The sequence below is a fragment of the Oenanthe melanoleuca genome, chromosome 18 (assembly GCF_029582105.1).
Source record: "Oenanthe melanoleuca isolate GR-GAL-2019-014 chromosome 18, OMel1.0, whole genome shotgun sequence".
NCBI classification, from domain to species: domain Eukaryota; kingdom Metazoa; phylum Chordata; class Aves; order Passeriformes; family Muscicapidae; genus Oenanthe; species Oenanthe melanoleuca.
In genome coordinates, this window is record NC_079351.1 from 7,216,175 (window position 1) to 7,236,114 (window position 19,940).

At 44.7% G+C, this 19,940-nt stretch overlaps 1 protein-coding gene across 1 annotated transcript in view; it reads right to left on the minus strand.

The window, feature by feature from the left end:
* The window catches only part of UBE2O (ubiquitin conjugating enzyme E2 O), a 61,630-nt gene extending 41,716 nt beyond the window's left edge, over window positions 1-19,914 (minus strand). Inside the window, exon 1 of the mRNA XM_056505885.1 lies at window positions 19,492-19,914. Within this exon, the coding sequence (XP_056361860.1) occupies window positions 19,492-19,869 (378 nt within the window). The 5' untranslated portion in view covers window positions 19,870-19,914. The remainder of the gene's footprint in view (window positions 1-19,491) is intronic.
* Window positions 19,915-19,940: the final 26 nt, after the last annotated feature.

Consider the following 19,940-nt stretch of genomic DNA (forward strand, 5'->3'; position numbering starts at 1 on the left):
ATACGTAAATGCTGTATTGGCCATTACAAAAGGAGGAACAGCCCCTACTGAATCCATACACCAAGCTACAGAAGCCCAGATATTTAATGACTGGATTTGTGCAACCCCTGCACTGTGACATCCCTTTCTGTGAGGGGTGGATCCACCACCTGAGGAATGGCTGGGGGAAGACTAAAACATCTCCCAGCCACCGCAGTTTAATTCACTGCCTTCTGCTTACACACTCTGTAATACAAAAGCAACCAACTTTCAATTCCTTTCAATAAATCTGAGAAAAATCTCAACAAGAAATGGTGACAGTTATGATACAATAGACACAGAAATATAAAAGTCCTGCAGAGTCTGACTTATCACCCCTTGCACAGGTAAGTCTATTGGACTGAATTTTTCCTCCTTCCCATCTCAGCCAGAGCACAAGGCTTTCAACACTATATTTAAAACTCATCAATGTCATCATACAACACTCCTGTATAATTTTGCCTTTGGGTGTTTTCTTGGCTGACTTCTAAACCATTCACTTAAGCTCTCCAGATTCTGCCAGCAGCCTGAGACAACACAGCATTTGCCCAGCAGAACATCCAGCATCCACATGGAAACACCACTCTGCTTTCCACATTACTCTGCAGGTTCAGTTATTCAGCAGCATATTTGATGTGACAATAATTCAAGGTTATAGCTTGGGGAATCTTCTTTTCTCCCCATCTCTTCCTTAGGAACTAAGCAACCAAGCAGCACATCCAGAGATGGCTCACAGAACTCACTGAGCCCCTGGTGTATGTAAACACTTGCAGCAATGGCACAGGAACCACAGGAGCAATCAAGCCAGATGTTCCCTGGTTTTGTACAAGGTACACACCATTCCCATTCCAAAGGGTAGGTTGCTCAAAGGTAGATTATTAAGTTCTCATCTACACATCTTTTAAGGCAAAATCCTTTCTATGTGCATTAATCCTTGCCAGTGTGGTTTTCTTCTGGACATAACATACAGAGAGCTACAAAATTCCTGTAGGAATACATCTTTATGCTCCTCTGGTCTGCACAGGCTCTACAGCCCAACAGCTATAGAGCAATCACAAACTACTGGGAAAAAATATCTCCCAAGATACTCAAATCCAGTTTTCCAGGCAGGCTTACATGTTTAGGAGACTCAGCATCTGAAGAGTCCTCCACAGGGGAGTAACATACTTCTAGACCGACCAAGAAGCTGTGAAATATTCCATTTTTAACAAGAGGAGTGTTTCTGAGAGACCTGGAACTGCCCCTTCACTAAAAACATTTCTGAAAGGTACCACTTACAGGCAAGCAAGGCGAGATTGATTGTTAGCAGAACTCACCTCAGAGCTGACAATTTCCCCGTAAATGTCAGACTAAAGCTGCAGAATTTTCCAAACTGGGGTTTAAAACTGTTTTAAGGGATGCTTTGCTGCATCTTTTACCTTACATACAGATCAGGAAGCTGCTCTGAGCAGGCAAATTTCTTTAGTGTCTTCTTGGCCCAATGTCACAAATATCACACAGTAACATCACCTGTAAGGTACTTCACTGCAGAGCTGGTTAGAGAAGATGCTAAAATAGCACTGGGACAAACAGCATCCTGTTTGACTTGGAAACTGTCAAATGTTCCACATTTACAAAGTGCATTTGTTCCCCTCCTGTCCTTCCCACCCCTCCTTCAGACATGCCAGCTCAGCCTAAGGTCTGAGATGAGCCAAGGTCTTTCACCTAAAGCACCTTCACTGCCTCTGTGGACTCTCTCAGGTGTAACCCTATTGGATGTAAGCAGCTCTAATGACATGTCCTTAGAGAATAAGTGCTCACTCTAGGCAGCACAAACAAAAATCAGTAAAAGCCTCTTTGCAAAAGTCAGCAGCACTGCCTCCAAATGGCCACATGGCCATGCAGTGAGAGGCTGTTTTTTCCCCTCTAAAAAAGCAGCCAGAGCACCTTTCAGAGCAGAAAGGTACCAGGTCCTAGCAGAGATGCAATACAGAGCCTTGCACTGTACTTGGTCTAATAGCAAGTAATCTTAACCAAGAAGAAAAAAAGACTAAGGACAAATGATAAAGCAAATCCATTACAAAGCCACTGATCCCTGTCCCTGCAGTGGCTTGACTCCAAATGCATGCTTTGTACATCTGGATGCCTTTGCATCTACACATCAAACAATAAAAACAGTCTGGTGAACAACTAATCAATAGTCTCCTCCGCAAAATAAATGTTACCTTCTTAAGCCAAGTCTGTTATCCTTGACAGCGAACCCCATATTTCCTGGAACTATAATTCACTTGATGCCTACTTCCTTTAAAAGTACCTTTTTTGAGGATATGTTGCTATGCACATATACAGCAGGTAAGTGGGTATTTTGCTTTAACACCAGATTCTGTTATGTGCTGTACATACATAACACACATAATACATCCTTTGCTTTTATGACTTCAGCTATAAGAGAGGGATTTCAGCTCATCATAACCCCAGTGAAACACTGAGCCATAAACACAGAGCAGATTTGCAAACACTATAAAAATACCCTTGCAAGATGATTGAGAGGGCTCTGCTCCCGTGACAGCTGGAGCAGTGCTCTGCCTCTTCCTCTTCTGAAAAACTGAGGTTAACTGAACTCTGCCTTCACCCAGCACTGACAAAATGTCACAGTGAGGACTGTTCTGAAAAAGCCTTGAAACAGGGACAAAGCTGCAGGCCTGTGACCGAGGAAAGGAATGACTGGACAGCAGATTTCAGAGTTGCTGCAAAGTCACATGGCATGAACTGAACAGCGTTAGCACAACCGTAAGCAGAACTGCTCCGAGGTGCTGAGCCCCAGCCATGTTCTGGGAAGGATCCATGGGTTGATAAGCCTTAGGCTGCATTATATGACCTGTCAGTCCTAATTAAACACACAAACTAAGTTCCTCTTTAAAACTGCCCCTGCTCATTAACTGCCACTCTACACTACTCAGATGTGGCAGGCTCCTGAACAGGAGATGTAACCCCCAGCAGCAACTCCAACCAAGTCACATAGGGCACTGCCAGGACACTCCTATGCTTACAATAGTGATTTCTACTTTAAAAAGGTTGCTCAGCTTTGCAAGCATATGCAGGGTATTGTGCCATCAGCCACTGAAATGCAGCAGCACTGGAGTTGAACATGGTACCTATGAAAAACCAGGTGCACTGTTAAACTGGGGACAGTAATACACCAATAAAATGGCAGTTCCCCATGCAAAGGTGAACACTCTGCATATACTCAAGTATCTACTCATGTACTCAAGATACTGTCAAGATTAAAAAGTATGTTGAGTATACAAAAAAAAAATAAAATAAAAGGAATACTTTTGCTAGGAATATGAAATTACCCACATAATCCAGAAAGCACCTGATGCAGTAGAATCTTTACTGAGAAGTCCCCAGCCATGAATATCTGCATAACAAACACTAGCCTGAGGCTTGCTGCTGACAGGCATTCCTCACCCTCCTGTCAGAACTTTTTGGGGTTCTTATCAGGTGTGCAATAGGCGGTCCTGTACATGCTACAACACACACCTTTGCAACAAAGTAAGCACAGAGTACCTCCTTCTCTCCACACAGCCAGCTTCCATCCCACTAATTCCTGCATTTGGATTCATTTCTGGGATTCATTTTTTCATTCATTACCCTGCAGCTCTGTACCTGTCTCAGACTGCCATGGATGCACTGTTACCTTTATCCTATCAGACACTTAACAGGGCCTCAAACATCACTGCTCTCCTTTACCCTGGCTGTGGGCTCTGACATCTGAAAACGGATTTGGACAGCGAAAACATGGCACACAGGAGGATGGACTGGCCAGGATGCCAACACTAAATCCTTAAGGATTGTATGTGCCATGCCATTCAGTAAGGCTGAAGCTGCTGTTTAATTAGGCTTGCTTAATGAGTCATATTGAATAGCATATATATAAGAGCAGGTTTTCTAGCAGTGCAAGGACCTCACTGGATTATTGTGGTGAAATGCTGTCACTACAATGGAGTAGTTTTTCATTTTATATACTTAACCATGACCTACATTCCTTTGCCCAAAGGAGCTCCATCTCCAGAGGGAATGTGCCTCTTTAATCAGCTCCAGCATTTTTTCAGGGTTCAGCAAGGATGGATGCAGTGGCCTTATGTCTCTTCAGATAACATAGCTCACAAAAGCTCCACAAGAGAGTGGTAAAAAAGCCATCAGGTTCAAATAATGGCAGAAACACCTGCAACCTGATCTGATGGGCACCCTCTGCTCCAGAGACCACTGGGACTGATGAACACTAATAAAGCTTTCACAAACCCCCAGTGAGCCTGGCCAGCTGCTTTACCTTGGACAAAGGCTTGTCTCCTGGAGAAACTGCAGTCAAGATCAGATTTGAGTAGGAAGACAAAGTCAGGAGCCAGCTTTGGAACACTCAGCAAGCTCAACTCGTCTCCACAGGAAAAGAGCCTGTGAGCCATTAGTGAAACAAAGACAAGCAGACTCATGGGCTGCATAAAAATAAATAAAAAGAGCAGCAACTCACATGTAAGGATTACACCTAACCCTTGTGTTCCAAAAGTTCTGGGAAATTCAAATTGCTTTCAAGATCCAGCCTCTACTAATGCAGAGCTAGCAAAAGCCAACTATCCAAAACACACCCAACCTACCCTAAGAAAGTCCCCAAGAAACCAAAAATGAAACACAGAAAATTCAAAAATAAGGAATTTGTGTAAAGCTGCTCTGGGGCAGCATATCCAGGGAACTGGGCCCATCCCTTAAAGCTGCAGTCTGAGCTGCTCAGAGCTTTCTCTGGGCACACCAGGGCCATGGACCCAGTCTGTCAGCAGGGCATCAGGGACAACAGCTCACACTGAGCTCATCAGAATGCAACAGGAACTGAAAAAAGGCAGAAGAGGCACTGACAGAATAACACACCTCACTGTCACAGCCTTTGGAAAATACACATTTGAACAGCGCATTCTCCCCACTGGAATTGTTTCAGATATGTTTTTCAATCCCATATCAATTTTAGACATTCAAAAACCCAACTGTTTTTACAGGCTGAACCTCATCATTTTTCTGCCCTCTCCATCACCAGCAGCAGTACAAGGCCCTTATCCCTCTGAAGGCTGCTTGCTTTGTGGATGCAGAACCAGGATACGCCCAGTGCTGCAAAGCTCAACACCACTGACAGCAGTAAAAATAACTCCTGCTTTGGTACACACTAAGCAGTTAAGAGCAGGAGATGCACAAAGAATGTGCACACAATAAGCTGTCACAAAACAACAAGGATTGTGTTGCACAGAAACAGGTCTCAGATTTAAACAGATATGAGATCACCAGGGGCGGGGTAAGAAAAATCACACATGAAGAAAATCCCACGATTTTTCCACTGGTTCATATCACTCCAAACTGAACAAACTAAGGAAAGATCAAGCTTAAAGTTCCCTGTAACTGGAAGGAAACAAGCACATCCTCTCCTTTTTCATGGTATATACTCCTTCCTTTTTTTCAGGCAGCTCTTCTGAGACACTGATTGGGAAATGTCAGTGAAAAGAACTTTGCACTAAGACAGTGGTCAGGCAGGTCTGGCAGCCAGAGCCCATCCAAATCCAGGCTCCCTAAGGCAGGACAGACCTGAGTCTCTCTCTGCAGCAGCAACCAGCACCACAGACACCATTTCTATGACATCCACCCCCTCACTGCAGCACCAGCACTTCTCAGGTTCCTGGTGCTATTCCAGCACTGCATCTACTCTAAAACTTCTCCATCCTGCGGGCCAAACTTGGGGAAATGAAACAAATCTCCCAAACCCAGTTGTGTGCAAGCAGTCACCCTCACTCTGTACAACATACATGCTGCTTCAGCCCCAAATTCAGAGCTCTTGATAGCTTTCAGTCTGGTCAGCAGCCCAGGCTAAGATAGATGGCAAAATAAAAAAAGGAACTCCTAAAAATCATTTATACAGAGGTGTGGTACTCTCTTGCCCATCAGTGCTTGAGTCTGCCACCACAGCTGTGCTCCAGATCCTTTTCAGGACTACACTGTCACCACAATCCATCACCCACAGGCTTCTGCACTAAAATCCTCCTTGACAAACTAAAGCAGAGCAACACAGGGATAACTTCCATGGGCTTTGAGTGTCCAAGTTCTCCAGCCAGGTGCTCAGAAGCCTCAGTGTTTAAGCATTTAAGTATCACACACCTTTTGAACTGGAACAGCCTGAAGATCTGAAGTCTGCTTAAAATCAAAGCCTGTAATTTAAAAGTCCCAAATCTATTTCATCTAACAAGGATGTTTTTCATAAAGTAGCTTTCAAAAAAAGACATCAATTAAGTTTAAAAAGAAGCTGCTGCTGTCATCTCAAGAACAAGTGATGAGTAGTAGAGTTCATCTCAGTAAGTGACTAATAATAGTAATTTGCAACTAAATCCTACTTTTCTTCCACCACATGTACCCACCTCAGACCCTTCCACAAAGTTCAAGAAACACTCCAGGGCTGGATGGATAGATCAAGACAAACTAATTTTCCTCTTGTAGGAACCGTAAGTGTCAGAAGTACAGTCCCACAACAACACTGCAGAGACAGCATGTGACAGATAAATATTCCATTGGGAAAGTCACCATGGCTCTTTCAGAGGACAATTATAAAAACAGAACTGTGAAGATACTTAGCAGTCCACCAAAAAGCAGCCTGCCAGATGTTACCAACTGTCTGGGCACTCAAACAACACTTCTTTTGATAACAATGGGGAGAAAATAACCCCTTGTGATGTGCACAAAAGTAGGGAACTGAAAAGCAGTTTCCTGGGGGAAAAAATCCCTTATGGTGGCAGAATAAGGTGGGATAAAACCAAGACCTACCTAACAAGCAACAATTTAACAACAGCAGCTTTTGTGAATGGAGCACCGAGATGATTCAAGGAAGTATTAGAGTTTCAAAACACTTCAAGAGTAGCTCTGATCGATATCTATCTCACCATTACAACATCTCTTGGCAGAGAAATGAACGTTTCAATACATCCGACAAAGACAATGCCTCTCTCGGCTCTGAGACACACACTCAACATGTCACTCAGATTTCACCCAAGTGACATTTCAGTAGCACCTGCCCCCAGTGAAAACAGCTATTTATAGCAAGGTGGGTGTTGAGAAGGGTGATTTCACCCATCACTTGAGGCCTGGGTGTAAATCACAGACTGCATGTTGTCATTTCTGATTAAAAGCTCTTCCTGGTCTCTAATGAAGATTTGCCACTTTGCTAAATCACACTGTGGCTGAACGAGGCAGGTGCCTGGTTTTTTTGAAAGCAGAAGATAAACTCAAAGGCACTGTTTGGATGAGACTAAGCTTAAATAGCTGCACTAGGTATGCACACAGCACATGCTAACCTTGCAGTGCTCCTCCCAGAGCCTCATTTCCATGAGAACAGAAGAAACATCCTTTGTTTTATTCTTCTTCAGAACACGGATAATCCTGCTTCATTTTATACACCCTAAAGCAATTTAGTGGGGAGCAAAATGCCCTTTTAGCTCACGTGTCAGTTCACTAGCAGGAAAACCTAAAAGCTCAGCTCAACATCACTCCTCAGTTTAGATACAACATTCCCAGGCTAAAGGTCAATATTAGTCAGTTAAGCATTCTGAGACTATCTAGGGATCTTTTTTTGATGAAACTGGAAAATTGAGAGGGCAAATGGATGCCCTGCTAGCCATCCAGACCAGGGTAGGGACTGCACTCAAAAGCAATGAACTTGCTATTGCCCTGAATAACTTAGTTCCCAGAGAACAATGGAAATAGCAAAGATAAGAGATGTGAAGAGAAAGGGTCTTTGAGACTCTCCCGGTGTGGAGAGAAAACTAAACCTAATCAAAAGGCACGAATGCTTCAGGAGCTCTGAAGAAGCCAAACGGTATCAAAATCAAAGAGCTATGAAAAAACAACCTGCTACAACAACACACTTTTGTGTACAGCAGCAGTACCTGATCCTCTTACAGCACAGCAGAGGAACCAGCTGAACCAAGAGTCCAGTAGCAAATACTTAAGGACTACAATTTGGTGTCTTTTCTACCATGCTCAGTTGAATACAGGTTGGACAATGATGCTGTGAATATCATTTTGCCTCTAATCCTTGATTTTTTGTTTTAAGGCTTTATTCAAGCGTTGCCAGCACTGCAGATCAGAGATGAGCAACCTGAACTGTGCTAAAGCTGGGCTAAGTTAGCAGTGCTAACAAGAACACCTGGCACTTCATAAAGACTCCTTAGGCTGCTTTCCAGAACAAGTATCGAGGACTCCTTAGCTCCTGGGGTGTTCAGTTTGCTGCCACCATCACAAATTCTTCCAGCACCAAGAAGAAGCAGAAAAGAGACACACAGCAGAGCTAAAATTGCTCATAAATGCTTTTACAGAATAGCTTGCTAGCCCAAACAGTACCAAGCAGCTACAAAGATCCCAGTTCTGGGAAAGAACTCTCTACCCTGAGTTTGTTGCCCTCTCAGTAGTACAAGAGCAAACCACTCATTCAGAGACCCAGGTACAGAGATGGGAATTTGCCCTACAAACACCACCTTCAAAGCTGATTTTTCAGTCCCTTCATTTCTCATCACAGCTCCCCTGACAGCAAGCACTTATCACTGCCAGATTAGAAGAGATTATCACAAGAGAAAGTTAAGGTTCTTGTCAGTCACCAGGAGTAAAGTGCACTCAGTGGTTACTATCAGAGGTAGGGTGGGTGATGAGACCTCTCTACCCAATTGACCATGGCCAAAGTCAAACACTGTTTGTCAAATCCAACAGGCTGGGTTTCCAGCACTGCCAGTTTCCAATCTGCCACAACCACTAAAGAGGAAAAATCACTTTTGCAGCTTTGGGAGTTCTCAGATAAGAGCATTTCCTCCAGAGCTGCCCTGCATGGCTCTACACGGGCTAATCAAAGACTGCTGGAGCTCAAGAGAAAGTAACTGCATGGAGCACTAACAAAAGAAACCAAAGCATCCCTGGGAGGGGACACGAGGTGTGAATACACATGGTGTGTTTGCACCCAGTGTCAATTAAGCAGCAGAGTACAAGGAATTAGTGCAACACACACACTTGGGCTGCATTCACTATACTAAGCACAAGGAAATTCAAACCACAATTATTTTAACCATTGTGCACAAGCAGATAAATTTCAAACGGTAACCAATACACATGGATGGCAATTTGGTACTAAATTATGTTACTGAGAATAGAAAAATAATGCACACAGCACAATTAAGAGGAAGCCAAGAATTCAGCCTGGATTTCTTCCAAAGTTCAGAATGTCAACACTGAAAAAAACCAGGAAGACTCTTCTAACTAAAAAGTTTACACACTCACTGAAATGATCAGAGCAATTACCATATTGGTGATTTTATTTTCCATAAATTATATTTTCTTTAAGCTCCACAACAGAACAAGAAACACAAGAGCAGATAACATAATATTCCTGTGAAATTACAAGGAGTGCTTGGTGTGGGAATTGTTTTCATCTACCACTTGGGCTCAGGAAAGAAACACTAATAGCATTCAACAAGGCACTTGAGGCTGATCAGGCCACCTCTGCTGAAGAAAGCACGGTGTGAGCTGGAGTAAGTGTGGACAAGAGTTGCAGGAATAGTGGGGAAAGAGCCTCTCCAGGAAGGAAGATAGTGATATATAGTCTGAGGGTGAAAAGGGAGAAAATAATTTGGCTTCAGCACATAATAGCACATTTATAAAGACAAGCAGCTATTTAGGAGTTAGATTTGCTTTCTCCTAGAGGAGATGGGTGTAAACTGTTTGCATGTTTATGCTAGAAATTACAACTTTTCTCATCCAGACTGGGACAGGTTCCTAATTCAAGGAATCAAAGCAGAGAGTTAACTCTTTAATAGAACTTCTCTGAGAGACAGAGCAGGCTGCTCCTGCAGTGATGCCCCCAGCAGCACCACCCTAGAATGCTCACAGGGAGTTCCTGCCCAGCACACATTTTGTTACAATAAAGTCACCCTGCACTTTGCTTTATCATTACAGGGCAGATTTCATTTGTGAACCAAATGACATTTTTCTCCATCATGTACCAGCACAATCCCCACCACCAAACACAACTAAACAGAGGAATTTTCTGGCCCCAGAGTCAGAAGCTTCAAAAAGCCGAATCAGCTATACAGGTCAGATGTTGTGGGTGAAAAAGTAGTTACTGAGTCAATGACACACTCTGAATCTGCTTGTCCAATTTGAATATAAAGTGAGATCCCACAACATTGACATTAGGATGATAAAAATATCACTTAACGAATTAAGAAAGCCATCGTGGAGTTTTTTTCCTAAACTAAGCAGCCAGGAATGCTGGTGTTTCCTGTACAGTGTCACCTTCCCTGCTGTGGCATTCCACAGGGTGCTCTCTTCTTTCTTGTATTTCAAGAATGTACAGAGATGCACAGTCAAGGAAGTACTGTGATTATGTAGTACTACAATGAGGAAGAGCTTCCCAAGCTCTTTGGAATACACTTGAAACGTTGGCTAGAACATCCCTTACAGGAAGCAAATGAATCATCCACATGTGCAGACTTCAAGAAACAAAAAAAAACAAAAGCAAGTTTTAAACAAAGGATGGAGATTCCTCCTTCTTCCCTGCTCCCACTTTCTACTTAAAATAAACCCAAGGACAGTTCACTAAGACAAGGGATGGGAAATCATAGCAACTTCAATAACCTGCAGCACAAATACAGAGAAAAGACTTCTGACAGAAGTTGCATGTGCTAAGGACAAAACAAATCTGAAGAGGCAGTTCATGATGTATCATTTCCAGCCAGTTATCCAACTGTGTAGTAACTCTAAATTTAGAAAATGTGGCTATTTTGTCTCAAGACTAATGTTGATTCAAGGAACTTGGACTCACAGGCTGAATGGAAGCATAAATATTACTTGCAATAGTCATGAGATTTATTCACTTGGATTAGATACATAACCCACCTTCCAAGAGGAAAAAAACAACTTTCATCTTCAAAAGCAGACAGATGGGCAAAGCCAAAGCACAAGCAGGGCCTTGCTGGAAATCCCATCAACTCTCAACAAAAATATTAAGCAGTGCTCCATGCACACTCACTCCAAATACTGAAAAGCAAAGATGTGAGGGCAGAGAGCAGAGGCAGCACTGGACACCTGGGATGGGCAGCAGCCCCTCACACTGTTGACACCTCCAGCCCCGCTCCAGCAGCAGGTAAAGCAGAAGAGCTGTTTTAGTGCCATGAGGGTAAAGGAAAATGCTAAGGTTCCTTGGTGATCAGTACTACTAAAGTTCCAACTATTTCAGTATAGCTGCTGCCAACAATTTCACTGAGGACTGAGATCTAGGACCAGTTCTCTAACAACAGATCTTGAGCCAAGAGGTCTGAAACACCCACTTGAAGCACACTATGAACTAACTTAAGAGTTAATCTCGGCTGCTCTTCACCGACTACACTTCTCACCCAGCTTGCAAACCCCCAGCTCACTAGATTTACACCTAAACTAACTTTTAAAACACTGGGTTACTCAGTTTAGCTCCTCACATAAGTGAAACCAAATCAAACTTGAGTTACTCAATGCCAGGTGGTGAGTTTCCAAGCATCCCATTTCCCACATATGCCAAATAACCAATGTATTGTGGCTCTGCCTGAGAGTAATTTTCCCAGACAAATCTCTAGCTGTAACTGCACAGAAGAATGTCAAAAAGTAGAACATTTTTTTCCACTGAGCAGCCAACTCAAGCTCTTGAGCCCTGAAAATGGTCAAATAGAGAAAGCACTGAGCACACACCAGGAAAACACCACCTGGCAGCACTAATGCTGGCTGTCTTACCCAGAGTCACCTGAGGGGAGAGTTTTTGTCACCTTTCCAACACCCACTGCCACATCAGAGCCCAGGAAATGCTTTGAAGATGAAAAGTGCTACTTATTTGCTAAGTATCCTTTATCAGCAGAAAAGCAGCACTATTTCTTACATCCAAATGATTCATAAGCAAAGTTCTTTTATTCTCAAAGAAGTTACAGACTTTCAAAAGTAGGAAAAAAATAAATCAGTCATGATGGAACTAATTCCAGCTCAGCGTATTAATGTATTTTACTAAGCAGAAGACTCATCATCCACTGACAAATGACAATTGTACCCAGTCACTTCCACAGGAATAAAGTACCACAACTCCCAGCTCCAGGCTAAGAAAAATAGTTAAAAGCTTTAAGCTCCTCATCTTTTCAGCTGCTGATTAAATAGCCCTCTTCACCTGTCTCCAAACCCCCTCCTCACAAGCAGAAAAGCTAAAGGGTTTACAGGCAGCAGTAAGAGCAAATCACACAGACTGTGTCTGATGTGTGCTGAATACAGAACCACACAGTACCACTGCTGCAGTTTTATTGTACAAAACCAATCCTGCTTAATGGACCAAGGGTATGGCTGTGCAGTTTCTCTTCACCTCAAGAGGCTGTAACCAGAGGCTGTGAAGTGATACCATTGCAAATGCAAGCTGAGCATGGTTTCCTCGTTCCTAATGTACTCCTGTGAATTTAATTTTTTCTGGCCTGGAAGCTACAAGTAAGACACCAAGTGCTCCTGTCCTCTCCTGGCCCGCTCTGCTGCTAGTCCTTGGTCTCACCTCCTGCCAACAGCCTTCACACTGCCCCTTCTTTCAGCACCAGCTGTTGAGGAAAGAAACAGAGGTCATGATTTTAAAGACAGTGGCAAAAGCATGGAAAAAACCCAGCTTTGCAATCCCAAAGAAGCCTACCCACCTAGAGCATTCAACATACATCATCAGGGAGCTGGTTGTTCAAACCCTTTGAAAAACTGGGCAGATTATTTATGGTATAGCTTGATGTGTCCCACTTTCAAGATCTCAGCCTATGTGCATAAAAAGCACTTTGTACCTTGGCTTCCACTATGTATATCCAAGCAACCTCATATACCAGCCAGCAGCTCACACAGCAAGCAAATCCAAAAACCCACCAAAATTACAGAGGCACATTGAGATACTGGCCTAAGACACCACTTCTACACATTAACTACTCATTTGTTAAATTTTAGACCAGCAGGTCAGCAGGCACACAGTTCACACTCTTACCTCACAGCATAGAAGCATCAATGCTATTTAGCTTAATTCTTCCCAGTAACCTGAACTGAACCACAGCTCCTTGCAGTTAGAGCTTCTCTGGTATAACCTGCACTTGACTGAGAAGGCTGAGCAAAGCATAAAAGTGATGCCATTTCTTTAAAAAGCAATCCAAAACATGCACAGAGGTACTGATTTCTTAGTCTTCAAATCTGCCCACTCTCAACCTGTGGTTTTGGAGGTGATCTACAGGTCATTCTGGGGGAGGAAGAAATTCCATCTGCAGGTACTTCCTGGATCTGTCTCTCCATTAAGTTACTCTAAACCCTAATACAATTAAGGGCCGAAAACAAAGATAACATCACCTGTACTTCCCCTTACCTCTCCTGCACATGCACATATCCTACATAGTTATCAAACCCACATCCAGCACCACCATATTTTTTTCCATCTACACCACACACTGAAGATTTGAGCCCAATAAACGTCCACAATTTCCTGTTGTGTCTCTTCCATAGCCTGGTCCAAGTGCTCCACAGGGCAGAAAGCACAGCAGACATGACTCCATCCCTTTCTTTTGGCCAGATGTGCAGCCAAACACACATGGGAGGTAACAATAACCTTGAAATGCACAGGAAGAGATATTATCTACCCAGAAATGCATCCAAGCCTTGAAATCTCCAACTGCACCAAGCTGGGCTGTGTGTCCTCTGCACCACCACAGGCACAGGATCTTCCGAAATTCAGGCAGCACAGACATTCAATTTAACATTAAAGCTAAAAAGACAGCTGTCAACTTGAAACTCAGACACATCTGAAAATGCTGCAGCTATTACAGTAATCAACAATCCCTAGCATCTTTACTGTCAAAACCACATGCTGCTCATAGTATTTAATGTTTTTAATCACCTCTAACAATCACTACCCCTCAAAGTTTCCTGCTCCCTTCACAGAAATATTTGACATTCAGAAAGAAAAAACCCTATCCCAGTCCTGAGACATCATCCTCAAGAGAAACCCACTTTTGCTTAACTTCACAAATTCAACTTAGCAGAATATTTTTGATTCAGATATAAACATGCACATTTCAATGTAGCAGCCTATAAGCAAATGGCAGAAAGCCCAAACATTACCATGGAGTTTCCCCTCAGGTTTTTCCCCCCTAAGAGTTAGCATTCTCATACCTTCCACCGGTCTAAAGGTCTCAGCAATGGGACACACCAGCTACACAAGGTAGAGCCTGAGCTGAGTCAAGTACTCTGGAGAACTATGCAAAATGCAGAAGCCAAGCCATCATCTCGTATGTCTCAGTTCCAGGAAAGTCAACCAACCTCAAAAGCAAGTGCAAGGATTTCAGCTCAAATGATCAGCTCCTGTACTTAGGATGACCTAAACACAGGTCCCTTTGGGCAAAGACCCTGCACATGGTGGGAGGTAACAGCAGTACAGAAAAAATGAGACAGGGTTTTCCTAAGTAGCATTTAGGAAGGTGTCATCACCTTCTGAGCCTTTGAAATCCCCCAAGCAATTAAACAGTCAAAGGAGAAGAGGCTTTTAGCTTTCCAAACACCAATTATTTCCCACACCAACACAGATGTTGAACATTAAAAATAATGTCTTTGCTCTGAAGAGAGGAGCTGAGGATAGCTGCCATAGGCAAGCAAGACCTTGTCCCAAAAAGCATCTGTCAAAGCTGCTGCTATTTAACTTCAATAAAGAATCTTCAGCCAAAAAAGAGACTTTATAAAATTGCCTGAAGTCCCTTTTTGCCAAAGTCTGCATTGGAGCTGCATCGCATCAGCAAATAAACTAGTATGAGAAAGCTGCAGCAAAATGTCTCAGCCACACAGGTATTTCAAAGCCTGTCATGGGCATTGATTGATTCCTTCTAAGGCTTTTAGTGCACATTAGTTTGTTTACTAGTCCTAAATGCATTACTAATTTAGTTTGGGGTTTCTTTAAGCTATAGCAGCACATTGAAAGGGAGCACACCTTGGAAGAGAGCGTATCACAAACACTGCTTGCTTGAGGACAGGCTTCGTCCATTTTAAAAATAACACTCCTGTCTACATTTGGAATAATTATAATAAATGGCTTAGCCCAGATGGCCACTTTCAACTCCTGAATTACCAATTCACTCTGCACACAGTACACAAAGCGCTAACAGTGTACAATATTTAGTACTCCTGAGACTTCCACACTGTGAATTGTGCCGGATTCCACTTTTGCAGTAAAATATTAATGATTTTCCCCAAGTCTGTATCACAAGAGCCAAACAAATCAAAGTAAAGCAGGGAATTGACCCAAGGGTACCTAACCTTGCAATGGATACTTACAGGATGGAAAGGTCACACATTAATTGGTTCTATATTATGCAGAACTGCAAAAATTCCAGTAAGCCATTTCTGTCTCTAACAGCTACAAACATCAGGTGGTTTCAAAGAACCCCCCCGGGAGACTCACTGAAATGTCAGATGCAAGAAGAGGGTTAGATACAGCTCCCTCATGCAGTAAAACCCACTATTAATAGTTTATGGGCATGGAATTTGTGTGCAGCAACAGAACCAGAGTTTGGCACTGTGGCCAGCATTTCCTCACGGCCCCGAAAAGGATCTGCTGTCTCTCTTCACCTGCCCAACGTACCCACACTGCATCACTGCACTTCCAGATGGCCAACACCTCCCAGGTTTGAAGATGGAAGATTTTTAGGGTTGTTTTCATGCCTCAGTTGTAAATAAGTTGCAGAGTCACTAGCTAGGATTAAAATCTGAAGGGCACATGCTGGTGAGCTGGAATCCCAGCAGTGAGGGCTCAGAGTGGCTGTGAATGGACCTCCAGAAACTCCTCCTGTGACCTTGTAGTAGACCTATGACCCAATATCCGAGGTCAGGAAATTACAGGAGCAAAGGCTGGAAAAGAACAGAAGGTTTGTGTGGGATTAAGCAGAGCTAAACTCAGGGAGAGCCTTTTGGAGATAACATCAGAAAATTTCCAGGTTTATCAGCCACCAGTTTATGTCTGAGGACTCTGATCGTTTGAATCTGTTTCCAAAGCAAAGTTGAATGAGGTTAAGAGACTCATTCAAACTAAATCTTATTCTGGACCTTACAAAAAAGGCTGCTAAAAACTTCCTTTAAATTGCACCTGGACTCTCAGGGCAAACCTGGGGTCTTGCAATGGCCCCTACACATATATCAGTTGTCTGTGTATCACAGCATCACACCAAACCTTCACTCCCAGAGGCAGCACAGGGAGCTCTGGAGGCCTGGCTGGCTGAAGGCCTTCAGATAAGGTGCTGAAACACAACACCTGCACTTTCCATTTCCCCCAGCTGCACAAGAGGCCCAGGATTTGTGAAAATGAAAGGTGGCAGAGAGCTCTGAGGCTTTCAGTGAAGAGGCAGAAGGAAGGGCAGCAGCATTTTCAAGTCCCCAGAGCCTGACTAATACCTAGTATGTTCAAGTATTTCCATAAGGTTCCCAAAACCAACTCTAGTGAGCAGTAGGAATGCTGAACTACAGCAGAGAGATCCTGAAATTAAAATTCAGCTGGGTCCCAAGTACTTCTGTTATTTGTTAGAATTTGTTAGAAAACACATCTGGTGTTCACAGAACTTCCAAATTACATACAGAGATACTGCTCTAGCCAACCAGAGGAACAGCTCTGCAGATTTGTTGGGTCAGGCAAGATCTGGATGGCAAATACACTTGGGAAGGGAAGTTTTCTCCTTCCAGGTCTGCTTAGGTTTTACAATCCTCAGCAACAGTGATTTCCCAGTGTCTTAAGAGGGTGATATGGCCATGGAAAGCAGAAAAGGAGCACTTGAAGCCAGAGAGAAAGAAATCCTGGCTCTTCTTTTATTCACATCATTGTTATGCTGCTAATGACTGTCAACAGGGGAACCAAAGGCTGGAATGTGCTCAAATATACAATTCTTGGAGGAGCTGGTGGGGCTTTGCACCAACTGCTAAAGCTCTATCTCCAGAGAAAGTTTCTATTAGTGATTAACATCAGTAGTTGTCTGCCTGGGTTTAAGTGGCATTCTGCCTACCATTCCCAACAGGAAAGAGCAACAGCAAGTGCTGAACTTCCAGAAGCAACAGCAAAAATGACTAGACAACCTACATAAAAAAAACCTCCCAAACTGTCCAAGAAAAGAAGAATGCTCAAGGATTGTAACTGGGTACATAAAGTTGCTTTTGACCTTTGCACTGGAACCCAAAGGTGCTGTTTCACTGGACTCAAAATTTCCAACAACTTTATTTCTCCCTTGGTTACAGCACTCACTCTATCCAATTCACAAACCAGGATTCCCAGATCCTGACAAACAGGAGGTAGACAGTCAGCCAGCCTTCTGTGTGGAATCAGGGTCTGATACACTAAATAGATTCAGAAAAGCCTTGGCCCCAAGAGCACCTTTACCCTCTGCCCATTTCAGATTTAAGAGAAATAAAAGAGTGTAACAAGCATCCTCTGGAGTCCAGGGTTTAGCAGTCACCAGGACTGGTTAATAACCTGGACATCAAACAAGACTCTCATAGCCAAAGATGCTAGAGCCAGACATAGTCAAAAGATGTAACAGCACCAAAAAGCCAACAAACTTTAGACCCAGAATAACCATATAATGCCTATTGTTTGTACCCCTCCCAGCACAGACAATGACAAGCATGTCAGGCTTACCTGGCTGGTTCTCACACATGAGTGCAACCCAAAGGGGGCTGGGTCAGCAAACAGCTAAAAAACCCGATTATAACCACAAAACCATGATCAATCCCACTGCATGTTTCCAGTGGTGTCAGGTTTGTTTTCAGCAACCCCAAACTGCAGTGCAGACTGTACACAATGCCTCTCAATTTGGCTAGTGGGCAGCTTTCCAAAAAAAAAAAAAAAAAAAGAAAAAAAAAAATCAATAGAAATACACCTAAATTTCTCAAGCACTCAGGAAACTTTTCCCCAGGGTCCATTACCAGAGTGGTAATGGCACCTACACCAGGGCAGCAGCACTAAAAGGGAAGACAAACAGACTGTTTATTTACATAACTGTCTTTGATTTCTGATCCTCCCCAGTCCAGCTTTTTTTAACACTGCAATGAGTGCAGTTACCAAGTGACTGAAGTCAGAGCTAACACTTCTGGATTTGGGAACCCAACAGCACAACTAAATCCATGTTTACTTACGCAAAAGGAGGTGGCTTTGTTTAGATACTGAAAACCAAACTCAACTTGGGACAAATTTTTGCTGCAACAACACACAAAGATTTTACTGGAAGGCTGTAGTGATTGAATTATGGTGTTTTTCTAGAGAAAAGAGGTTCCTTTTTTTGAAGACATAAATACATAACGTGGCAGTATCTTTCAGAATACCTGTTTTCATTTTCCTTATCTCCAAGCAGTCACGTGTCTAATGACACTACCAACTAAATTTAGCTCATTCTGTAGCACTGGCAATCCTAGCGATGCCTTTAGGACTGCAACACACCTTTCTTCCTCTCAGTCTCCCCTCTCTCCTGCGGTGTGTAGGGCCATTTCTGCAACAGCAAAGCAGACGGTTCTCCAGAAGCCTCCTGCTTCTCACTGCCAGCCCACAGGAGCTGGGGGACCCTGCAGGGACAGTGCAGGCACCGTTCTGCTCAGTGCAACGCCCATCCCTGGCAGCCCCTTTGTGCTCTATTACAGTGCACCCCTCGCCCGCTTTTGTCTCTGAACTGTCAGTCAGCCTGGGCTAAAACCCCAGGCCAGACCAACTTTGGGAAGTGGGAATATTCCAATGCAGATCTACACCTTGCGCCTCGTCAGATATAATTAAGATGCCACAGATTTACGTGCGCCTCATTAGCAAGGGGTAAATGCTCACGTAAAGAAGGGCAGATCCAAATCATGTTTGCTTCCTGCTGAAACCTTTATCCAGGGGAGGTTTCCCTGCTCGACTGCTGATTCCCCTACAACAGGCGATGACGACACTGTGCAATAAAGGCTGAGACACCGGCCTACAACTCCAGCAAGTGAGAGATGTCTGGAAGTTCGCTCAAATCACCTTCACAGGCACGCTTCTCCTTACGCCAGCAAGCCCCACCGCCTCAGCAGAGCAGCCTTGCTCTGCCACCAGCGCAAGGCAGCAGCAGCATCCACGCTGGGCTGCCAGAAGGAGCGCGATCAAGGGAGGGAACGGGATTTCACAAGCTGGAGAACACCGTCCGCCTTCCCCGCTCCGGCTGCACGGGCAGACAAGGACGGGCTGAAACGGGGCACCAACCTCCTGCTCGGGAGCCTCCAGCACACCCGACCCCGCAGCCCCGCAGGCCGTGCAGGCCCTGCCCCGGGAGGCCTCCAAGGCGGCGCCCCGGTCCTGCAACCGGCGCCAGCCACCCGGGGAGAGAGCCGGGCCCGCGCAGGCCGCGGGCCGCCCCCCGCCCCGCTTACCTTGGTCTCCTTGACGTGCTGCTTGATGCCCTCCGGGTACCACTGCACCCGCACGTAGCCCCGCCGCAGCGGGCTGGCGCGGCCCTCCTCCCCGCCGCCGCCGCCAGGGCCTCCCGACTCGGAGCCGCCCGAGCTGGCGGTGCCGCCGGTGGCGGCCCCGCGCCCGCCCTCCTCAGAGTCCTCCTCCGAGTCCTCGCCGTGGATGAGGCGCACCAGGCCGAAGCGCACGGAGCCGCGGTAGCGGCCCGACACCAGGTCGTGAGAGAAGAGGAGGCGCTGGGAGCCGCCCGGCGGGGCGGAGAGGGGCAGCGCGGAGGGGGGAGCCGGGGGTGCCGGTGCCGGCGGTGCCGGTGCCCCCTCCTCGGGCTGGTCCGCCATGGCGCCGGTGAGCGGGAGCGCGCGGCCGGCAGGAGGGGGAGGGCAGGGGAGGGGCGGCAAGTAACGGCCCA